The 17,595-nt window shown below is 40.4% G+C and overlaps 1 protein-coding gene across 1 annotated transcript in view; it reads right to left on the reverse strand.

Moving 5' to 3' along the window:
- atp2b3b (ATPase plasma membrane Ca2+ transporting 3b) overlaps window positions 1-15,309 on the reverse strand; it is a 38,005-nt gene extending 22,696 nt beyond the window's left edge. The window contains exons 1-10 of the mRNA XM_062426900.1: window positions 15,060-15,309; window positions 11,137-11,334; window positions 9,031-9,288; window positions 8,306-8,431; window positions 6,718-6,843; window positions 4,841-4,882; window positions 4,482-4,646; window positions 4,119-4,190; window positions 3,880-4,022; window positions 975-1,107 (exon numbers count right to left, since the gene is read on the reverse strand). Coding sequence (XP_062282884.1) covers window positions 975-1,107; window positions 3,880-4,022; window positions 4,119-4,190; window positions 4,482-4,646; window positions 4,841-4,882; window positions 6,718-6,843; window positions 8,306-8,431; window positions 9,031-9,288; window positions 11,137-11,334; window positions 15,060-15,309 — 1,513 coding nt within the window. The remainder of the gene's footprint in view (window positions 1-974; window positions 1,108-3,879; window positions 4,023-4,118; window positions 4,191-4,481; window positions 4,647-4,840; window positions 4,883-6,717; window positions 6,844-8,305; window positions 8,432-9,030; window positions 9,289-11,136; window positions 11,335-15,059) is intronic.
- Between the last annotated feature and the right edge of the window lie 2,286 nt (window positions 15,310-17,595).

Raw genomic sequence — 17,595 nt, forward strand, 5'->3', positions numbered from 1 at the left:
GTATTTTTTTTATCAGTGGCATCATAATTATATTTATAATACTTATTATTGAAGTACTTCTTTATTCATATACTTATATATATATATATATTTCTTTACTCTCATGAGAACTGTGCATACTCAATTCACTGATGAAAGTATGGCCAAGTATTTTTTGAAAGTGCCTGCCCAAGGATCAATACTCAGATGATTCCGTGTAACCGACACATCTTGCACGTCACTTTAGAAAGCCATGAGATGCAGCTAAAAGCTCTGGGAAAGTTTTGACCAGGAGTTTTTGAACATCGATTATCAGTTTTAAAACATGCCTGTCAATGATTTGTCATGTCTTTATACGGTTAAGTGTTACACACACATATAATTGCGGTTAAGTTATACTCAATCATTTATCATTGACCAGGTATGGATAGGCCTGTCACAATAATGACATTATCAACATAATTATCTACATCATCATGTCTATATATGGACTTATCATATGATACACGCCACTTACACGGAATTAAAGGTAAATAACTGTCCCGGCCCATGAAGGCAGTCTGCGTTTTTACAGAAGCGTAGTGCCCATTCTCCAATCCCACCCCCCCACCCCCCTTGCATTATTATACTGTTATATTATCATCAGTGGTATAAAATGATCTTTAAATGACAATTATATCGTTTATCGCGATTATTTCTGAGACAATATATCGTCCAACAAAAGAAGTTATCGTGACAGGCCTAGCTATAGATGCTTCATTGGATAAGTTAGAATATTTGATAAATGCATTAGTTAACACTTAAAATGGTCCTTATATCTGCTTACAACTGTAGATACTAAAAGACAGTGTTTTTTTTTTTTTTTTTTGCATGTTTCTAAGAATTGCATCATGTCTTCATTATGATGTGTCACAGGCAACACAGATGCTTAGTAAAGCCATACTCCTTGAATTTTCTTTTATCATAATTTAAGAGTTTTTCGGCCTTTCACTCACCTAAGAAAGCCTGCACCACAGTCATGCGGTTGGTGGTGAGGGTGCCAGTCTTGTCAGAACAGATGGCCGTAGCGTTGCCCATGGTCTCGCATGCATCCAGGTGGCGTACAAGATTGTTGTCCTTCATCATTTTCTACATATGAAAAAGTGATGCAGAGGAGAGGGATATGTGAGGGGTGGGATAGAAGTGCATGATAATGGATAGAGGACGGAAGGAAGTACAAAGGCAGACAGAAATGGATTGATGGAGGTAAGGAGAGAGTGAGACAGGGGACAATTCAGCAACAGTTCCCTTGAAAGAAAATCCAGGGGCAGATAAAATGAGCAATTCAGGATACTTTTGATGGAAATGCTGCAGTGCGTACCTCGTGGAAAGACTGACCTGGTGTGGGTAAAAAATGGTGATTGATGAAGGCTAATATTGTGAAGCAAGCCACATAAGTTTACATATGGTACATTACATAAGGTGCATATATAGAGAGAATTTTTTGTGATAACTCGAATTACATTTCAACAGACTTTGTAGATGTGAGTGTAAAAGCTATCTATAGCATATACTTTCCAGAAAGGACACTGAAGTAAGAACAGTTTGTGATGTTGACTGAATGACCTGAAGCCAATGTGGCTTATCACGAGTGACATCATACCAGGCTGAATATTAAACATACTAGCACGACAGACTATGATTTTTTAGTCCAAAAAAGGAAGACTGAGGAAGATACAGTGGAATCAAGGGCATAGGTTTGGTTTCAGAAGTGGGGCTATTTCCTGCATTTATAAACATTTTATATCAAATATACTGTTATCATACTATCCATTATAATTTTATTCCAACAAAGAAAAAAGAACTTGAAAATTGCTGAATTATTAAAGAGGACCTATTATGCTTTTCCTTATCTTCAGACATAATGTCACAGTGTCTTTAATAACATAAACATATGTAGAAGTAATCTCCATGAGCAAAAAGCATGGGCTTCAGACTGCTCTGAATGCTAAGTTTCCAATGTTATTTTTTAACTTTCAGCCCGAGCTGATGTCAACTTGTGATAGATTTCTTTATATGGACATCTGCTCTACACATAGCGCATAAGTCAGCTCTTTGAGCTCCATTAACTCAAAGAGGAACACGTTCCACTTCCTGTAAATTATTCACAATAAAGCTTCCCATTATTTAGTCATTTAAACACTTATAATTTGATGCAGTAAAGCAGAAAAAGTTGGGTTTGCATTGGTGGTAACTATATGTTACCACCAATGCAAATGTAACTAATACATAAGGCTGGCCAATCAGAACAGTGGGCTCATCAGGTGGGCCTTAAAAAGACAGGAGCTTGAATGGACTCTAAAGGGACACAGTGTATACTGAGGCAGTGCATCAAGGGCCAGTATGAGATAAATAAGGAGTTTTTGAACTATGAATCATGAAACATTACTCTACTGGAGTCCAAAAATAAAAAATAGAGCTGGAAATAGGTCCTCTTTAAGTCACTAACCCTACTGAAAATCAATCATTTGGTTACAGTGATAGAAAATGTTGTGGGCTATTTGCACCTTCACAAAAAGGACACTGTATCTTGCCCTATCTTTGATTTATGTTTAAGGTCTTGTGTCTTTTTACAAGGAAGGGATAGTTTGACATTTTGAAAAAATACGTTTATTTGAGTTTGATGAGAAGATTGATACCACTCACAGCTCTGTCTAAAGGTAACTAAATTAATAAAACTCACTGATTAACATTATGTAATTTGTTAAATATGAACAAAACCAAAGTGAAAAACAAAATTTGAGACCTCCTGGAGTCTAAGCTGGTTGCCTGGCAATCTCATGGTGTTGAGAAGACTCCAAGAATTTGCTGTCCAAGAAATAGTCTGTACATAAAACCACAAACTGACATTTTTACACTTGGGTTTTAGAACGGATTGCCGGTAGACAGCTTTGGTTACCTTTGTGAACAGCCAGGCTAGCTGTTTATGCTAAGGTAAGCTAAACGACTGCTATTGTTAATCAATCCATTTGATGTTTTTATGAGAAAAAAATGCAAAGGAGGAAGACACGAGGCTTTCGCAGCCCTGAGTAGTGTCTTCAGGTTGTCCTGTCAAGCTGCAAACTGTCCTAACAACCTACACCAATCACAGAGTGAGGACACCTGTATGTAGCCTAAGAGGTGAAGCTCGGGGCAAAAAACAAGCTTATCAGGCTCACCGCTGCTCAAAATAATAAAGCTTATTGCTGTGAGCACATAGGTATAACTGAAGACAACGCTGAACATTTATATTAGAGCCTGACTGATATATCGTTCAACCAGTATTATCATCCGATATTGGCCTATCACAGATATATCGGTATGGGTGTTGACGCTGTCCGATATGTGCCGATATTTTTTTTATTTGATGTATATTCAAACCTTTTTCCTAATTCAAGTTTACATATCGAATTTCCAGTGAAGTTTACCGTTTCAGTGCACTGATGTCATTTTTAAAAAAAAATTCATTTAATCTTAAACTGTGAAATATCATGACTCCATTACATACCTTTGTCACAAGTGTAACTGCATTTTTAAGAAGAAGTGTGTTTATGTTTCAATTTTTTTTTTTTTTTTTTACTCCCTCATATCAGTATCGGCATCGGCCCCAAAAATCCAGTATTGTTCGGGCCCTAATTTATATCAACTCATCTGGATTTTGACAGCTGGACAGTCACTATTCAACCCATCTGAAAGTGTAAATGTAAAGTGGGCAAAATAGGATTTTGAAAGTGAAAACACCCTTTACTGAACAACACTTAAAGCTCTATATTACTCAAATATATTACAGATCACTGTGAAAACTATAATACCCATTAAAGAACCAATAGCTCCTGCGCTTGCATGTGCCTACCATTCACTGAACTGTCTGGGTGGGTTTACCTTGACAGAGTAAGCCAGAGAGATGGTGACAGCGAGAGGTAAGCCCTCTGGGACAGCCACCACCAACACAGTGACTCCAATGATGAAGAACTTGACAAAGTACTGGATGTAGACAGGAGTACACTCTGTCAGCCACATCTGACCTGCAACACACACCACATACTCATATTAAGGTCTACTTTCAAGTCTGTTTTGAAGAGTGAGTCACAGTCAGCAAGAGAAACTGTATTCACACGAACCTTCAACCACAAATGTGTCGATGACAAAGTAGAGGACCAGGATGATGACAGTGATGGCCGACATCACCAAACCTGAGGGGAGATTCAAAGAACAGACACTTGATCGGTGAGTCACTCAGTCAGTCTACTCTGACTTTACACTGAAATTTATTTCACTCCTCTACCTGTGTGATGAAACTTCATCACAGTTTACAGCACTTTACAAAATCATCTCAACTCCCACAATTCATTTTCTGATATTTCTTGTATTTATCATTTGGCTCAGTGGGACTGAAGGCTACATAATTGACTCTATGTGTTAAGTTTTACTGTAGAGTGTTAATTAATGACTGCCAACGCATGAAACTTAAATCAGTTCTTCACCTGCTTTGCCAATTTGAACAGCCAGCTTGGTGAGCTTGCCCTGTAACACGCTCTTCTCTTTCTTTGGAACATTAGTCTTCTTCTTCTCTCTGTCCTCTACCTCCCCTCCCTCCGCACTCTTCAGGGGTTGCATCTCCATGGCAACACCCCCGTCCTGCTTCTTGGCTGAAACACACACACAGAGAGAGAGAGAGAGAGAGTGAGAGAGAGAGAGAGAGAGAGAGAGAGAGAGAGAGAGAAAGAGAGAGAAAAAAAAGACACGCTCTTCAGCACTGCACCTGAAGATGACGTAAGCTCATCCCACATCCAAAGTCAAACTTCATAGACAAACATGCACAGACAATGCTGTGACCTTTTACCTTTGTTCTGATTGTTCTCCACAGCTCCATCGGGTTGTTTTCCTGAGACAAAAAGGAGGGTAGCATATAAAGACGAGGGAATAGAGAGACAGACAGTTATGGAAAATTAGTGTTCACGTGTGTGTGCATATTCATAGTCATCAACAGCTCATATGGACAAAAACACACTTCTAAAAACAGAAACCCACAAAGAAACAATACTGAAGGGAAGTGTAATAAAGGCACACACATGTCATACACTGGGTCAGGAGACTGAGAGACATTTTGAAATGTATAAGTCTCATCTTATATCACTGTCACTTTCACAGCACCGTGTGTACTGGGGTCTATTCATTGTCGAGGAAAGGAAACAAGGGGCATGGGCAGGCAACTTTATATGCTCACATACCATTGGTGACTGTGCTGTGACTGGCATCTGTAGTACTGTCCTCTGGGGGAATGTGTGAGGAGGGGAAAGTTGTGGGGGGGGGGTACATGAGAGGATTTGGCAAAAAAAGGGAAAACAAAAGAGAGCAAAAATGGAAGAATAAAAAACTCAAATAGAGAATGTGTTTGTAGGCATGACTCTACTAGTAGAATGGTTGCAGATGACTATATGAAACCAAAAAAAAAGTAATTGAATCAAATTTCAGTCTAAAATAAGAGACAGATCAAAGAGAAAAGTAAACAGCCCTGTAGCAAACCCATATTGCATGAGGAAAAACTAACAAGTTATGGCATTTGTAGAAGTCTTATGAATAATGTATTAGCTCCAGTAAATGATGTCTGTCTGAGTGATCCAACCCACAGAGAGGCTGCTGCACTGAGTGCAATACATCCTATAAGGCAACTAACACTTTGGAAACAGAATGAGGACAACAAGCAATATGAAAGTATTTATTCATGAAATAAGCATCATCGGCTGCTTTGTCTCTGTCCGTTCCTGCCTTTAACATTGTTTTCTCCTTTTTCCGGATGCCAACGATACCGTACGCATACCTATACACAAGTGAAAACCGGAGGAGGCATGGATAAGTGCGCAAGATAATGATATTAACCTTAAGTGCTTCTGAGAGGTCGTGTAGCCTCTGCTGTTGTCTGCAGCTCTGCTCTGACTGCAGGCCCTTTTCAAAACAAATTTGAGCATAGCCTAATGCCTCATGCGTTGACCAACCAACACTCTTCCCTGAATCTCTCCGGCTCCCTCGCTCTCCCCTTGCTCTTTCAATAATTGATTCAATCTGCAGCCTCTCTCTCTCTCTTTCTCTCCCTCTCTCTCTCTCTCTCTCTCTCTCTCTCTCTCTCTCTCTCTCTCTCTCTCTCTCTCTCTCTCTCTCTCTCTCTCCCTCTCTCAGATTAAAGGAGGGAAGGAGGAACAGGGGCAGAGTACCAGCAGAGATAGGAAAGTGAATGAGGGAGCAGGAGTGGGGGTAAACAAGTGAGAGACACCAAGTGAGAGAAATAGAGTAAGATGGATATGTAGAAACGTGAGGCAATGAAAGGGTAACAGGGAGCAGAGAGAGGGATAGAGAGGATGTGGGCTAAATTATCTATGAGGTTAAACTGGTGTGTTTCCTGTTGAAGCTCTTATCTGAAATCAGTTAGGCACCCAACTAACTCTACACACACATACACATGTGTGCACGTTAACCGACTCAAAAGCAGTTTGAGGTACTCATCCATGGAGATAGTGGAGATGTGTGAAAGAGTCAGTCTCCCTGTAAGCTTCTTTCCTAGGTTATGTTAGCATCTATTTACTTTTACTGGTTCATGAGCAGATAAAACTACTAAGAAGCTCCAGAGCCTCGACAAATATATCTTTCTTTCGTCACAGTCCAATACACTACTTTTTTCGTAAATGTTCAATGTCTCTCCGCCAGTTCCTCTCTTTTACTTACCTTTCTTTTCTTTACCTTCTTCCTCCATCTCTCCAGCACCGAGCAGAGTGAAGATTATGCCCGTCTGCGAGTTAACACCGACCGCCGTCACTAGCATCCTGCCTGAGCCCTCCATTACATGGGTACCTTAACATCCAAACAGATTGCCGGTTAGGGTCAATGGAAAGACCAGTGGTGCTTGCAATGAGGCGCCCCAAATGTGAACAGATATTAAATGACAAATTGTGACATTGTAATTCTTGTAAAAATTCTTCAAAAGGATGTCAATACTTTCTCAGTGCACAAGGACAAATGGTCTGACCTGCTCCAACCACTCCAGAAGTGCTGAGAGCACAACTCAACTCAACACGTCATCACATAAGCAATGAGGAGTGCAACCGTGACCTTGCCTTTGGGGTTTAGCCTTCTGGGTCAGACATTAAGTAGTTTGGCCAAAGAATTCAGTTGAAGGCTAGTCTAGTTGAGTTAGACTCTCGATAACCTAAGGCATGATGAGTCTTTAAATGAACTTAATAGTGGTCCTCACTATGAGTTTCTTTTTTTATGCTTCACTAAGCTATGGGTTAGATTTTTTCACTTTGAAACATCGACGAACTGTTGTTCGAACCTGAAATAATGGATTTTTGGCCACTTGGGGGCAGTGTAACAGTCTGTTAATGCAACATCCACATATCCATCACCATGTTCATTGCAATGTTAGCACAGTTGCTTATTTATTATTTATCCATTCACCAGATTCAGAGTAACATTAGTAGCGTTAGCATTTGAAGTCACAATTATTTGACTGAACGCAAGTCCAATTTTGACTCTCCTTTAAGCTCTGTTTTGGTCTTCATCAATAAAAATTGCTGAAAGACACTAAACTGCTGCGTTAGAACTAAGAGAAACATTTCATTAGAGTAGGGCACATTCCAGTTTTAAACAAGTTGAAATGATTTGAATCTTGGACATGGGTTCGAAATCAGTTAGAAAATCATGTGAGCCACAATACCAAAGGATACAAGGCTGGTAGCTTTGGCACCAACCGCTTTTGGTTGGTAAATTGTATGTTTTTAATCTGAAAACATTTGAGCTAATACTGAGGTTTTCTCTATCCATAGTCTATGGGTATCTACTACTGTATGGGACAGTAACATTTGAGCAACTTTATGACTATCACAGGTCAAGTATTTTACCTCAGAAAGTTTCTTTTATCATCCACTTGGGATAGATATAATAAATAGAACATCTAACAATACAAGATACATATAAATTACAGTAATGCAGTTTGTGATGTCATCTTACATGTTTTATTGTTAGTTCCTATTACTTTATGTGAGCCATGTGCATGTACTTTAATTAGATTTGACGAAACACAACCCCAATAAAATTGGACTACAGCAATAGTATTGCATTTTAGTACACTGTCAGGTGTTTGTTATTTAGTTTACTCCCAGCAGGTCTAGTCACATCAGAGCAGAGCTACCCTTCAGTTATTTCATTCACAAAATGTGTCTTTACATAAACAGACAGACAAAATTTAAACGACGATGTCCTCCAAGTAGTACCAGGGTGGCATAGCACAAAAATCTACAGTGTGACAACAAACCTGAGAGCAGCATGGGGTCCTTTTCCACAGACTTGGTTACATGGTCAGATTCTCCCGTAAGAGAGCTCTCATCTATCTTCAGATCGTTGCCTTGGACCAAGATGCCGTCAGCTGGCAGCAGGTCCCCTGAACACAGACGAGTACACATCAGTGTTTGATTCAGCTTGTGGTTTATGTCCTTTTTGGTTAGGGGCCTGTCAACGCATGGGTGCCTAACCGGGACATTTATGTATGGTTATCTCCTTGGGGAGGTGTTAGGTAATACGTGTGCAAGTAAATGAATAAGTCTGTTCCCCAAAATGTCAATCTATTCATTTAAGGACACGTTATAAGTATGGAATAAATATTGATATAGCTCCATGAAGAAGTGACAAGATCTTGAAAAGACCATTCAGGAACTTTATAATTTTTTACATCGGCAGAGACATTTCAGCAAGAGACATTTAGTTGAAATGCAAACACATCACTCATGATTATCAGTATTAGCTCTAAATTGTATCAATACAATACAAAAACTATTGGTATGTTGTAATAAAAATATTATATGTAATGAAAATACCATACCTTCTTTCCTTTTGAGGGTTTGACCGCTTGTCAAATAACTCAAAAAGGATACCTTGTGATGTATATTTGTGATTTTAATTTTTAGTTGGGTAATAATTCAATTTGAAAAAATATAAACTGACTAATCGATGGTGAAGATATTTAAAAAGTTGCTTCCTTACCGTATTTAACCTGGGCCATGTCCCCCGCTACCATGTCAGCCACAGGGATCTGGATGACGTTTCCTTTCCGCACAACAGTGAACCTCTGTTCCTGCTCGATCCGACTCTGTAGACCCCGGAACTGCTTCTCTTTGGACCAGTCATTAAATGCTGTCACCAAGACGACACACGCAACAGAGAGCAGGATGGCCGCACCTTCGATCCAGTTGGCCTCACCCTCGCCTTCATCCTCTGCGCCCGCAGACACTTCCCCACATACTAGAGAGACGGGACCAAAGGGATAGTTGGTTAGATCTTTCATGAGGTACGCAACTAGAGACATGATATCACAAATGAATAAAACAGTACTTAACCTTCCTGAACTACTAGCTGGGTGGTACTTGAAATAAATTCACTATCTTTCATATAATCTGTGACAATCTGTGTGAAGACAGCACAAAATTTGAGACAAAAATAAAAAAATCTCTTGATTCTTTAACATGCGCCACAATGCGTCATTCAAGTTGAGTTAAAATGGAATTATACTGATTTACTAACATTCAGAAGTTCAAAAAGGTTCATGACATACATGACTGTAAATGCTTATGGTACGCCACTCTACCTGTTAATGTGAGGATATTTGTGCATGCTACTGTTATCTAGGGTGCCTTATGAGGTTTTCAGACAAAGCCACAGTTTCCCCTTTTTATTCCAACTGTCCGCTCAGCCCACTTCCTGTCAATCATGACCTCTTACTGTGGTTAAAAACACCAGAGAGCTGATGACAACAATGTGGCAGTCCCTTTCATTTTCCGTCTCTCTGGCTATTGTCTGTTGTACTAGTATGCTTTCATTTTCTGCATTTTTAATCCATTCACCATGAAACCCATAATGATGATTACATTGTTACATAGCAGATCTTTCTGATTTACCCAAACAAGAACATGAACAGAAGCAAAGTATGATATGATCATAGATCTATGAGGAGAACCAGATACAGCATTGGGGAAATACCCAGATGAAAACTTACTGCACACACTATATGTGTCCATAGGGCATGCTCACAAGAGCCTTCCACTGAGAATTCCAAATTCTGATAGTGGAACAAGTCATTTCATGGGGGTTGTGATGCTTAAACCAATTTATCCACTGATTTACAGTCGTCTCTTTCACAATCTAAATCCAATGGAAAAAGGTTTTTTTGGGCCAGTGTTCATCATAGGACATTTTAATTACACGGTTTGGCCACTATGTCAAATCTACTTCATAGCCCGGCGCTCTTCCTGTATCCAGTTCTCTTTATACATCCATGAATATGATAATTAATTAACACCATCTACACAAAACTACATCTACACAAACACTTTTTTGATGGTGCTTTAAATTGTAAATTTATCAGAATACATCTGAGCCCCAATGCTAAAGCAACATTTTAATTCAATTTCAGCACAGTAAAACGTCAGCCCAGTTGAATCATATGCTTTTTGCAAAAACTTGGCTCTCTAGCACCGAGGTGTGCTACTTGAACACTTCAAAGGGAGACTGCTTTTATTTTGATGTGTAGCTCCCTAAACCTTCTTCCCACTTCATTTTCCACACCTTATTTACTGATGAAGCTATCTTTAAAGCAAGACTATATAACTTTAGACAGAAGAAATGACACATTCTTCCTGTTACATATTAAAAAGTAGCGTTCATAAGCGGTAACCTTGCTTGACATTAGCTTCTGGTGGCTAATGTTAGCTAAAGTTACCGAGCGGGTATTGCCGTGTAGGCTAACAGCCATTAGCGAGGCAGTTAGCTGACTTTATGACTTGTCCTTACATGTGCTGATTTGACTATTAATCCATTATTTTAACTTTTAATTTCCAGCTTAATTAAAAGTTACAGTTCATTAGCAAGTATGCCCTTTTTTTCAAATAAGATACCCTTTGCTGCTGCTAACTGACATAACAGTGTAATTTTGCTGATTTTATGGCTCTTCAGTGTGACACCCTTCTCCTTTAATTTAGCTTTCACCTTACTATTTCTTTGATGTGTTCTTACAACCTTTGGCTTCCTACATTTCTCTTTCCCGCTCTACACCTCTTTCACCCCCTTATCCCAACCCGTCATCCCTCTCCTCACATTGATGTTCATCTCCAGGAGGCTGGTAGAAAGACAGTGCGAGGGAGATGATGGCAGCGATCTCCAAGATGATGAGCGTGACATCCTGGAGGGCTTCCCACACGAGCTCGAGGAAAGTCTTGGCCTTCTTCGGGGGGATGAAGTTTTGTCCGAACGTCTGGCATCGACGCTCCAGATCTGCAGGGTCCCCACTGAGACCTGAGAGACGCATTGAGAGAGCGGACAAATAAAATTAAAAAAAAGCGGAATTTAACTTGCCAGGAGTGATAAAGACAAAACACATCTGCATGCACGGTAGCACACTTACTTTGCAAGTCACTTTAGTGCTGTTTCAAATAAAAGTTTGAATTCAAGTTTGAGCACATTCAAATGGTTCCAGCTTCACTTTCATCCATTATCATTTATCACAAGTACACACTTAGACAGTAGACACACACTGCATTAGCACAAAGAATCACATCCAAAAAATACAAAGCCAAGTAGACTAAACTTTCTTCATCCAGTTACATACTAAGAATTAAGGCAGCTAATCCCAAATTTACTTTCCTCCCTCCAAACTGTCTCTCTCGTCTCCAGGCTCACTGCAACTTCTCCATCCTTACCCTCCTCTCCCCCTTCAACCTCACCCCTAAGTGATTCAGTTTCCATGGTGACCAGGATATCAGGTCCAGGGCTTCCTGTCTCTAACAGGTTTCTGCCCAGCAACAGGTGATGTCATTCCTCCAGTGTGCTAGGTTTGGAGCTTTCTTTTCTTTTTTTTCCCTTTTTTTTTTGGATTGGCTGTTGAGGAGGGAGAACAGCAATTTGTATGCTGTGGTTGGCCAAGATCGGTGACAACCTTTGCATCCGTTTGCCTGTGCGTGCGTGCGTGTGTGTGTGCGTGTGTGTGTGTGTGTGTGTGTGTGTGTGTGTGTGTGTGTCTATTCTGAGACTTTCTGGTCCAGTGTGCTTGCTGCAGAGAGTCATATGTTGCTCATATGTAGAGTTGTGTAGCAATATGATGCTCAACAGGGTTCAGGCCAAGGAAAGGCAGAGAGAGAGAGAGAGAGAGAGAGAGAGAGAGAGAGAGAGAGAGAGAGAGAGAGAGAGAGAGACAGAGACAGAAGAGAGAGAGAAAACAGGTGACCTTATGCTGAGTAATCGTAGCGAGTCGTATCCTCCTTTCATTAGTCCATCCCTCCCTCCCTCCCTCTCTTATCCATCCCTCCATTCTTCCCTTCCTCCTCACCCTCTCTCGTTGGCTCTCCTACTCTCTTTTTCTCCTTCTCTCAATCTCCCCTTGATGTGTCCTTGACAATGCGGCAAGCTGTTCTAGCTTTCCCTTCTCACCCCTCATACCCCCCGTTCACCACACACACACACACACACACACACACACACACACACTCTTTCTTTCACTCCTTCTTTCTTTTTCTCGTTGTTTCTCCTCCTCCTTCTTTTTCTCCTTTCAATGTGGATTTAATGGTCTCATACTGCAGTGCTGGGATATCCATATCAGCGTGTGTATGTGTGTAAAAGAGATCCCATTCTGTATTGGTTTAACCCCTGCTCTGTGTATCTTGTTACAGCTGATGTTCAGCAATCAACTGCATCATAATGTATATGCGTGTGGCGCGTGCGTGTCTGTGAATGCGCGTGTCATATCTGTTTGCGCCGTGCCGTTTGAAAATATGCATTTCGGTACGCGTGAGTGTTTCTCTACCCATATTTTCCCATCTATCCATCTGATCTGCCAACTCATGATCTTCCTCTGTGATCATTGCTATTGTGATCTCGCTAAGAAGAGGCAGCAGCTTTTTGTTGCACTGTCAAACGTCTCCGATTGCGGAGCAGAAAATATCTTGAGCTGTGGGGTCCTGAGTGATCGGTCACAAGTTTTGAGCAGACGGAGTTTCAATTAATGACATTAGATTTCTACAAGGTGACAAACATGTTTTCTTCAGCCGAGTTTGGGCTCCGGCTGGTTTGTCAGGTCACGTGACACCGTATGAAATTAGTGAAAGTCAACACAGTGCAAAAGAAGTGTGCGGATAGCAAAGTGTATGTACGTTCGTGTGTGTTGTTTGCCAACTGTGCTTTGTAGGGACAACTGCCAGTACATGATTCTGTGTGTGTGTGTGCGCGTGTGTGTGTGTGTGTGTTTGCTTGGTTTGTTGGGACCTGCTGCACTGATTCCTGACCAGCTCACAGTATCAAATTAGCAACACTCAACACAGACTTACTGTAACTCTACACCCACCAACTCCCTCACCTTTTCTGCATCTCTTTCGCTTTCTCTCTCACACACATACACACACACACACACACACACACACACACACACACACACACACAGACACACACACAGTCTTCCTCCTGCGTTTCACCCCTCTCTGCTCCTCACCATCTCCATCTCACAGTTCTCGGTCATCTTTCTCTCTCTTGCTGACTTCCCAAGCCAACTTCTCTCTGATGTTGTGTTGCTAGGTTACAAAGTAGTTGAAGGAGTGGGCGTAGTGGTGGTACCACACCCCTGTTAGAAACATGCAAGTGTGCACATGCACGAACATACGCGACACACGCTAAGACTTAAAATTCTACGATCACTAGTCATTAAAGATCTTTGATTGGCATGATCATATTAACATGGGAGTGTGTTTAAATTTGCAGTTGAACATTATCATTAACACTTACAGCAACAGTGCAGAAGCAGTAAATCCACTAATCAGTCAGTAACATGTAAAAATCAGACAATTTTAAGACACTTTCAACCCATTTTTCACAAGCAAGCTGCAACCAACAATTATTTTTTATTAATAATGAATAATAATTTACAACTCAAATGATTAGTCTATTAATCATTCAATCAATCATCAGAAATGTATTGCAATTCATTCATTCATTCATTGTGAACTAACACTCTAGTTCCAGCTTCCACAAGGTGAGGATTTGCTTGTTTTTCTTTTTTTAAATAATTATTTAATAATCTGCAGATTAACCAACAATAAAATAATAGTTGGTCCCAGCCCTAAAATGATTAATTGATAAGTTAATGCAATTCTCAATAACTTAACCAATAATCAAAATAGGTCAATCCCTTTGCATAAACCCACACTTACATATACTGTGTCTGCAATAATTGCATGTGTACAATCAGAGATTCTCTGCACCCTCTAACTCCAATCATCCATTTATTGATTTACTCTATCAGCTTTCCAATCATTCATCCACTATAATCCCCTCATTCATTCATCAATCAATCCATCCAGCCATGTTCTCTGAGCACGCAACACGACCCAAAGTCACTTTCTATAGCCAGGATTACACTCCAGGAGTAAAGTGTGATTTTACTGTTTGACGGAGGTGCGTTTGTTTCGTACATCATTTCATCCTTCTGTTTGAAATGTGTTCTACTGCAGTGAAGTGAACTGAGTGCATAACATGGAATTAATGTTGTCTTGGTCAGTTTCTGTCATCAAGCGGGTTAGTGTTAAAACTTAATTTTAGATTGTTATATAATGATTTGTGACGGCAGCTCATCACTTCCAGTTGTTGGAGGCAAATGACGATGATCAGATTTAGGCACAGTTTGCAACAATGCGACTAATGCAGTGGTGTTTATGTGTGACTCCAACCGAGAGTACAACGTCATCCGTTCTTCCACTCGTTCATTCAGATAATCTCAGTGTACCAATTCACCTCCCCACTACCGCATCTCCATTCATCCACTCTATAAATCCATCCATCCATCCAGCGATCCAGCAAACTATTCACCCATTCATGTGTCTACTCATCCACAGAACCATTCCTACATCAGTCTATTTATACATCTGTACTCTCACCCATTCATCCATCTAACCATATACTCCTCCATTATTCATCCACCCACCCACCCATATACTTTTTTTACCCATTCAACCATTGGACCATCCAGGCTTGCTCACCCTCAGTGGTGCTGGACAGTAGTCTCTGGCAGAGCCCCTCTGTGTCTCCGTAGCTTTCCTGGATCTTAGTCAAGGCGTCAGTCCCTCGGAGCTCCATCAGGTCCCTCAGCTCTTCCACTGTGACCCCAAAGTCTCCCCCTGTGTTGCTTCCGTCCGCTCTTCCTCCACCTCCACCCCCGCCTCGAGTCCCTTTGGGATAAAACTCCACTGCGCTGTTTGCCATTTCGCCCATCGTTGCTGTTGTTGACATGTCAGAAAGTTCCTTTTTCTGTTTTGGTCCTTCTCTCTCTCCGTAGTCTCGACTCAGTTCCCCTTTCGTTTGGTTGGTGGAAGGTTGTTCATGTGCTTAACAGTAAAGAGTCTCGGTTCTGTTTTGATTTCTTACTTAAAAATGTCTAATTATAATGGTACGCCTAAACCCTTTTTTTTAATTAAAAGGGTAATGAAGGGGCGTTGGTTTATTTTTTCTCCTAACTATCTTGCCCTGGCCTCCCACTGCTCCTTTAATTCTCCATAATCGGAGGAGGAGGGTGAGGGGGATGAAGGACAGCAAGCAGGGGCACTTCAGAAGCGTGATGTCTGAATGAATCCAGCTTTCTTTTCCTTCGTCTCCTCTGCAACTCCGCTCTTTCCTCGTTTCTGTCCCCCTCCCTCCAGGGTCACGACCAGTCCATGGACGGACGGACGGACGGGCTGACAGACTGACAGGCGGGGATGAAGGGAAGATGGACGGGCGGAGAGAGGGGCGAGCGAGGCAAAGGCAGCTGATATATCAGAGACAGGAAGTGGATCCAGTTCAGAAGTAGCTACTGCTGCACCAACAGGACCTAAAAGGAATAGAGGAGATAAAACATTACCACTCTGTTCTATTGATCGCACTCACTGTCATCACATCAAATCATTTCTGAGGCAGAGATGAAACTGGATTCAGATGTGAAACCTTGTTTCAAAGGCATGATAAAAAATACAAGGAAGACAACGGGTTCAATCAACCACATCAATACATCTGATTATCTATTAAAGTATGGTCATTATTGGTATAATCATAGCTCTGTGACAACAAACATCCACTCACTTTCCACACATTTAGCTGTTTAAACACCTTTCGTATGGTGCATTGTAAAAACCTGTATTAATTATTTATTTGGCCACTTGGGGGCAGTACAACAAGCTGTAAACACAACGCTGACACATTATTATCTTAGCTTAGTTGATATGCTAGCAATGATATGTTTATTTACACAGAAAACAGGCACAAGGTAACATTAGCTTTCATTTGGAGTCATGATTTTGGCCATGTGATGAATTCAAGTCCTACATTCACTCTGTTTGGTGTCCAACAATTCCTAAGAAAAAAACAACTCTTTAGCAGCTAAATGCTCCACTATGCTCACAAGTTAGCTGCTAACTTTATCTGAGTGTATTTTGCAGTAGGGACATTTGGTTTTTTAGAGCGTTTTCACTGAAAACAGCTGCCTGCTACATCTGAGAACAAGTCTAATGAGAGCAGTGAGACCCAACCAAAACAATACATTTTCTGTAAAACCAAAACACTGAGCTAAAAGACACTAAAAAACTCCGTAAGGTCGAGTGCTCGAACTGCAGAGCTGTGACTCTGTGGCTTCATGACCACAAGCATCACATTTCACATTATACATTGTCAATTCATTCATTGTTAATATAAAAAATATTGATTACAGCAGCTTTAAATACAGTATTTTCCGGTTTACATCATAACAACCCAACAAGAGTCTTTTGCTTTCATCTGCTAACAATTACAATCACAATGTGTATCACGTTGCTCATGAAAAAAATAATACTGACTTGGATATCATTACATTCCTGAATAAACTGTAACAGGATATGGCCGGCATTATACCATATTGTCCTTGTTGTCAATAGAAAGACCAAAGCTAACAGCGTGTTAGTCTGTCTCGCAGTATTTTCACAACTTCCCTAACCCATCGGTTCTAATTGAAGACACAGATATATAATCTCTTCTTTTTTTTTATGGCAAAGCAATTTCTAACAACAGCTGGGCATTGTAGTTTTTAGCAAAAAATTACTCAAACAGGAGGATATACTGCATTTGTTGGGGACTACTTTCAACCGCGGATTAATACGTGCTAGTGAGTAATTCTAGCAGCAAGATGGTGTACGTAGGATTGAGTGCGTGTGTGGAGCTCTAAAGCACAGAGAATTGAGATACACATACTACTCTTAATAGGATTAATGCATTGTTTGTTTAGGTCTTTCCATTGACTTCATTAATAATAAGAAAAATATAGAATATTACCACCCTTGTCTTTTAAGTAAACTGAGGTAATGTGACTTCTAACCAGATATATCAAATGTGTCTTATGGGTGAAATCAATTAACTTTGCGGAACCTAAAAAAAAAAAATACCAGAAATGTCCTGAAGTGACTTGCTCTTGTTGAATCCACAAAAAAAAAATTGTCTAATCAGCGAATTAACATTTTGACCCATCTCTGGAATTGATTTCATTAAAATGTATCTTACACCGATAGTGCTCAG

The sequence above is a fragment of the Scomber scombrus genome, chromosome 10 (genome assembly GCF_963691925.1).
Source record: "Scomber scombrus chromosome 10, fScoSco1.1, whole genome shotgun sequence".
NCBI classification, from domain to species: domain Eukaryota; kingdom Metazoa; phylum Chordata; class Actinopteri; order Scombriformes; family Scombridae; genus Scomber; species Scomber scombrus.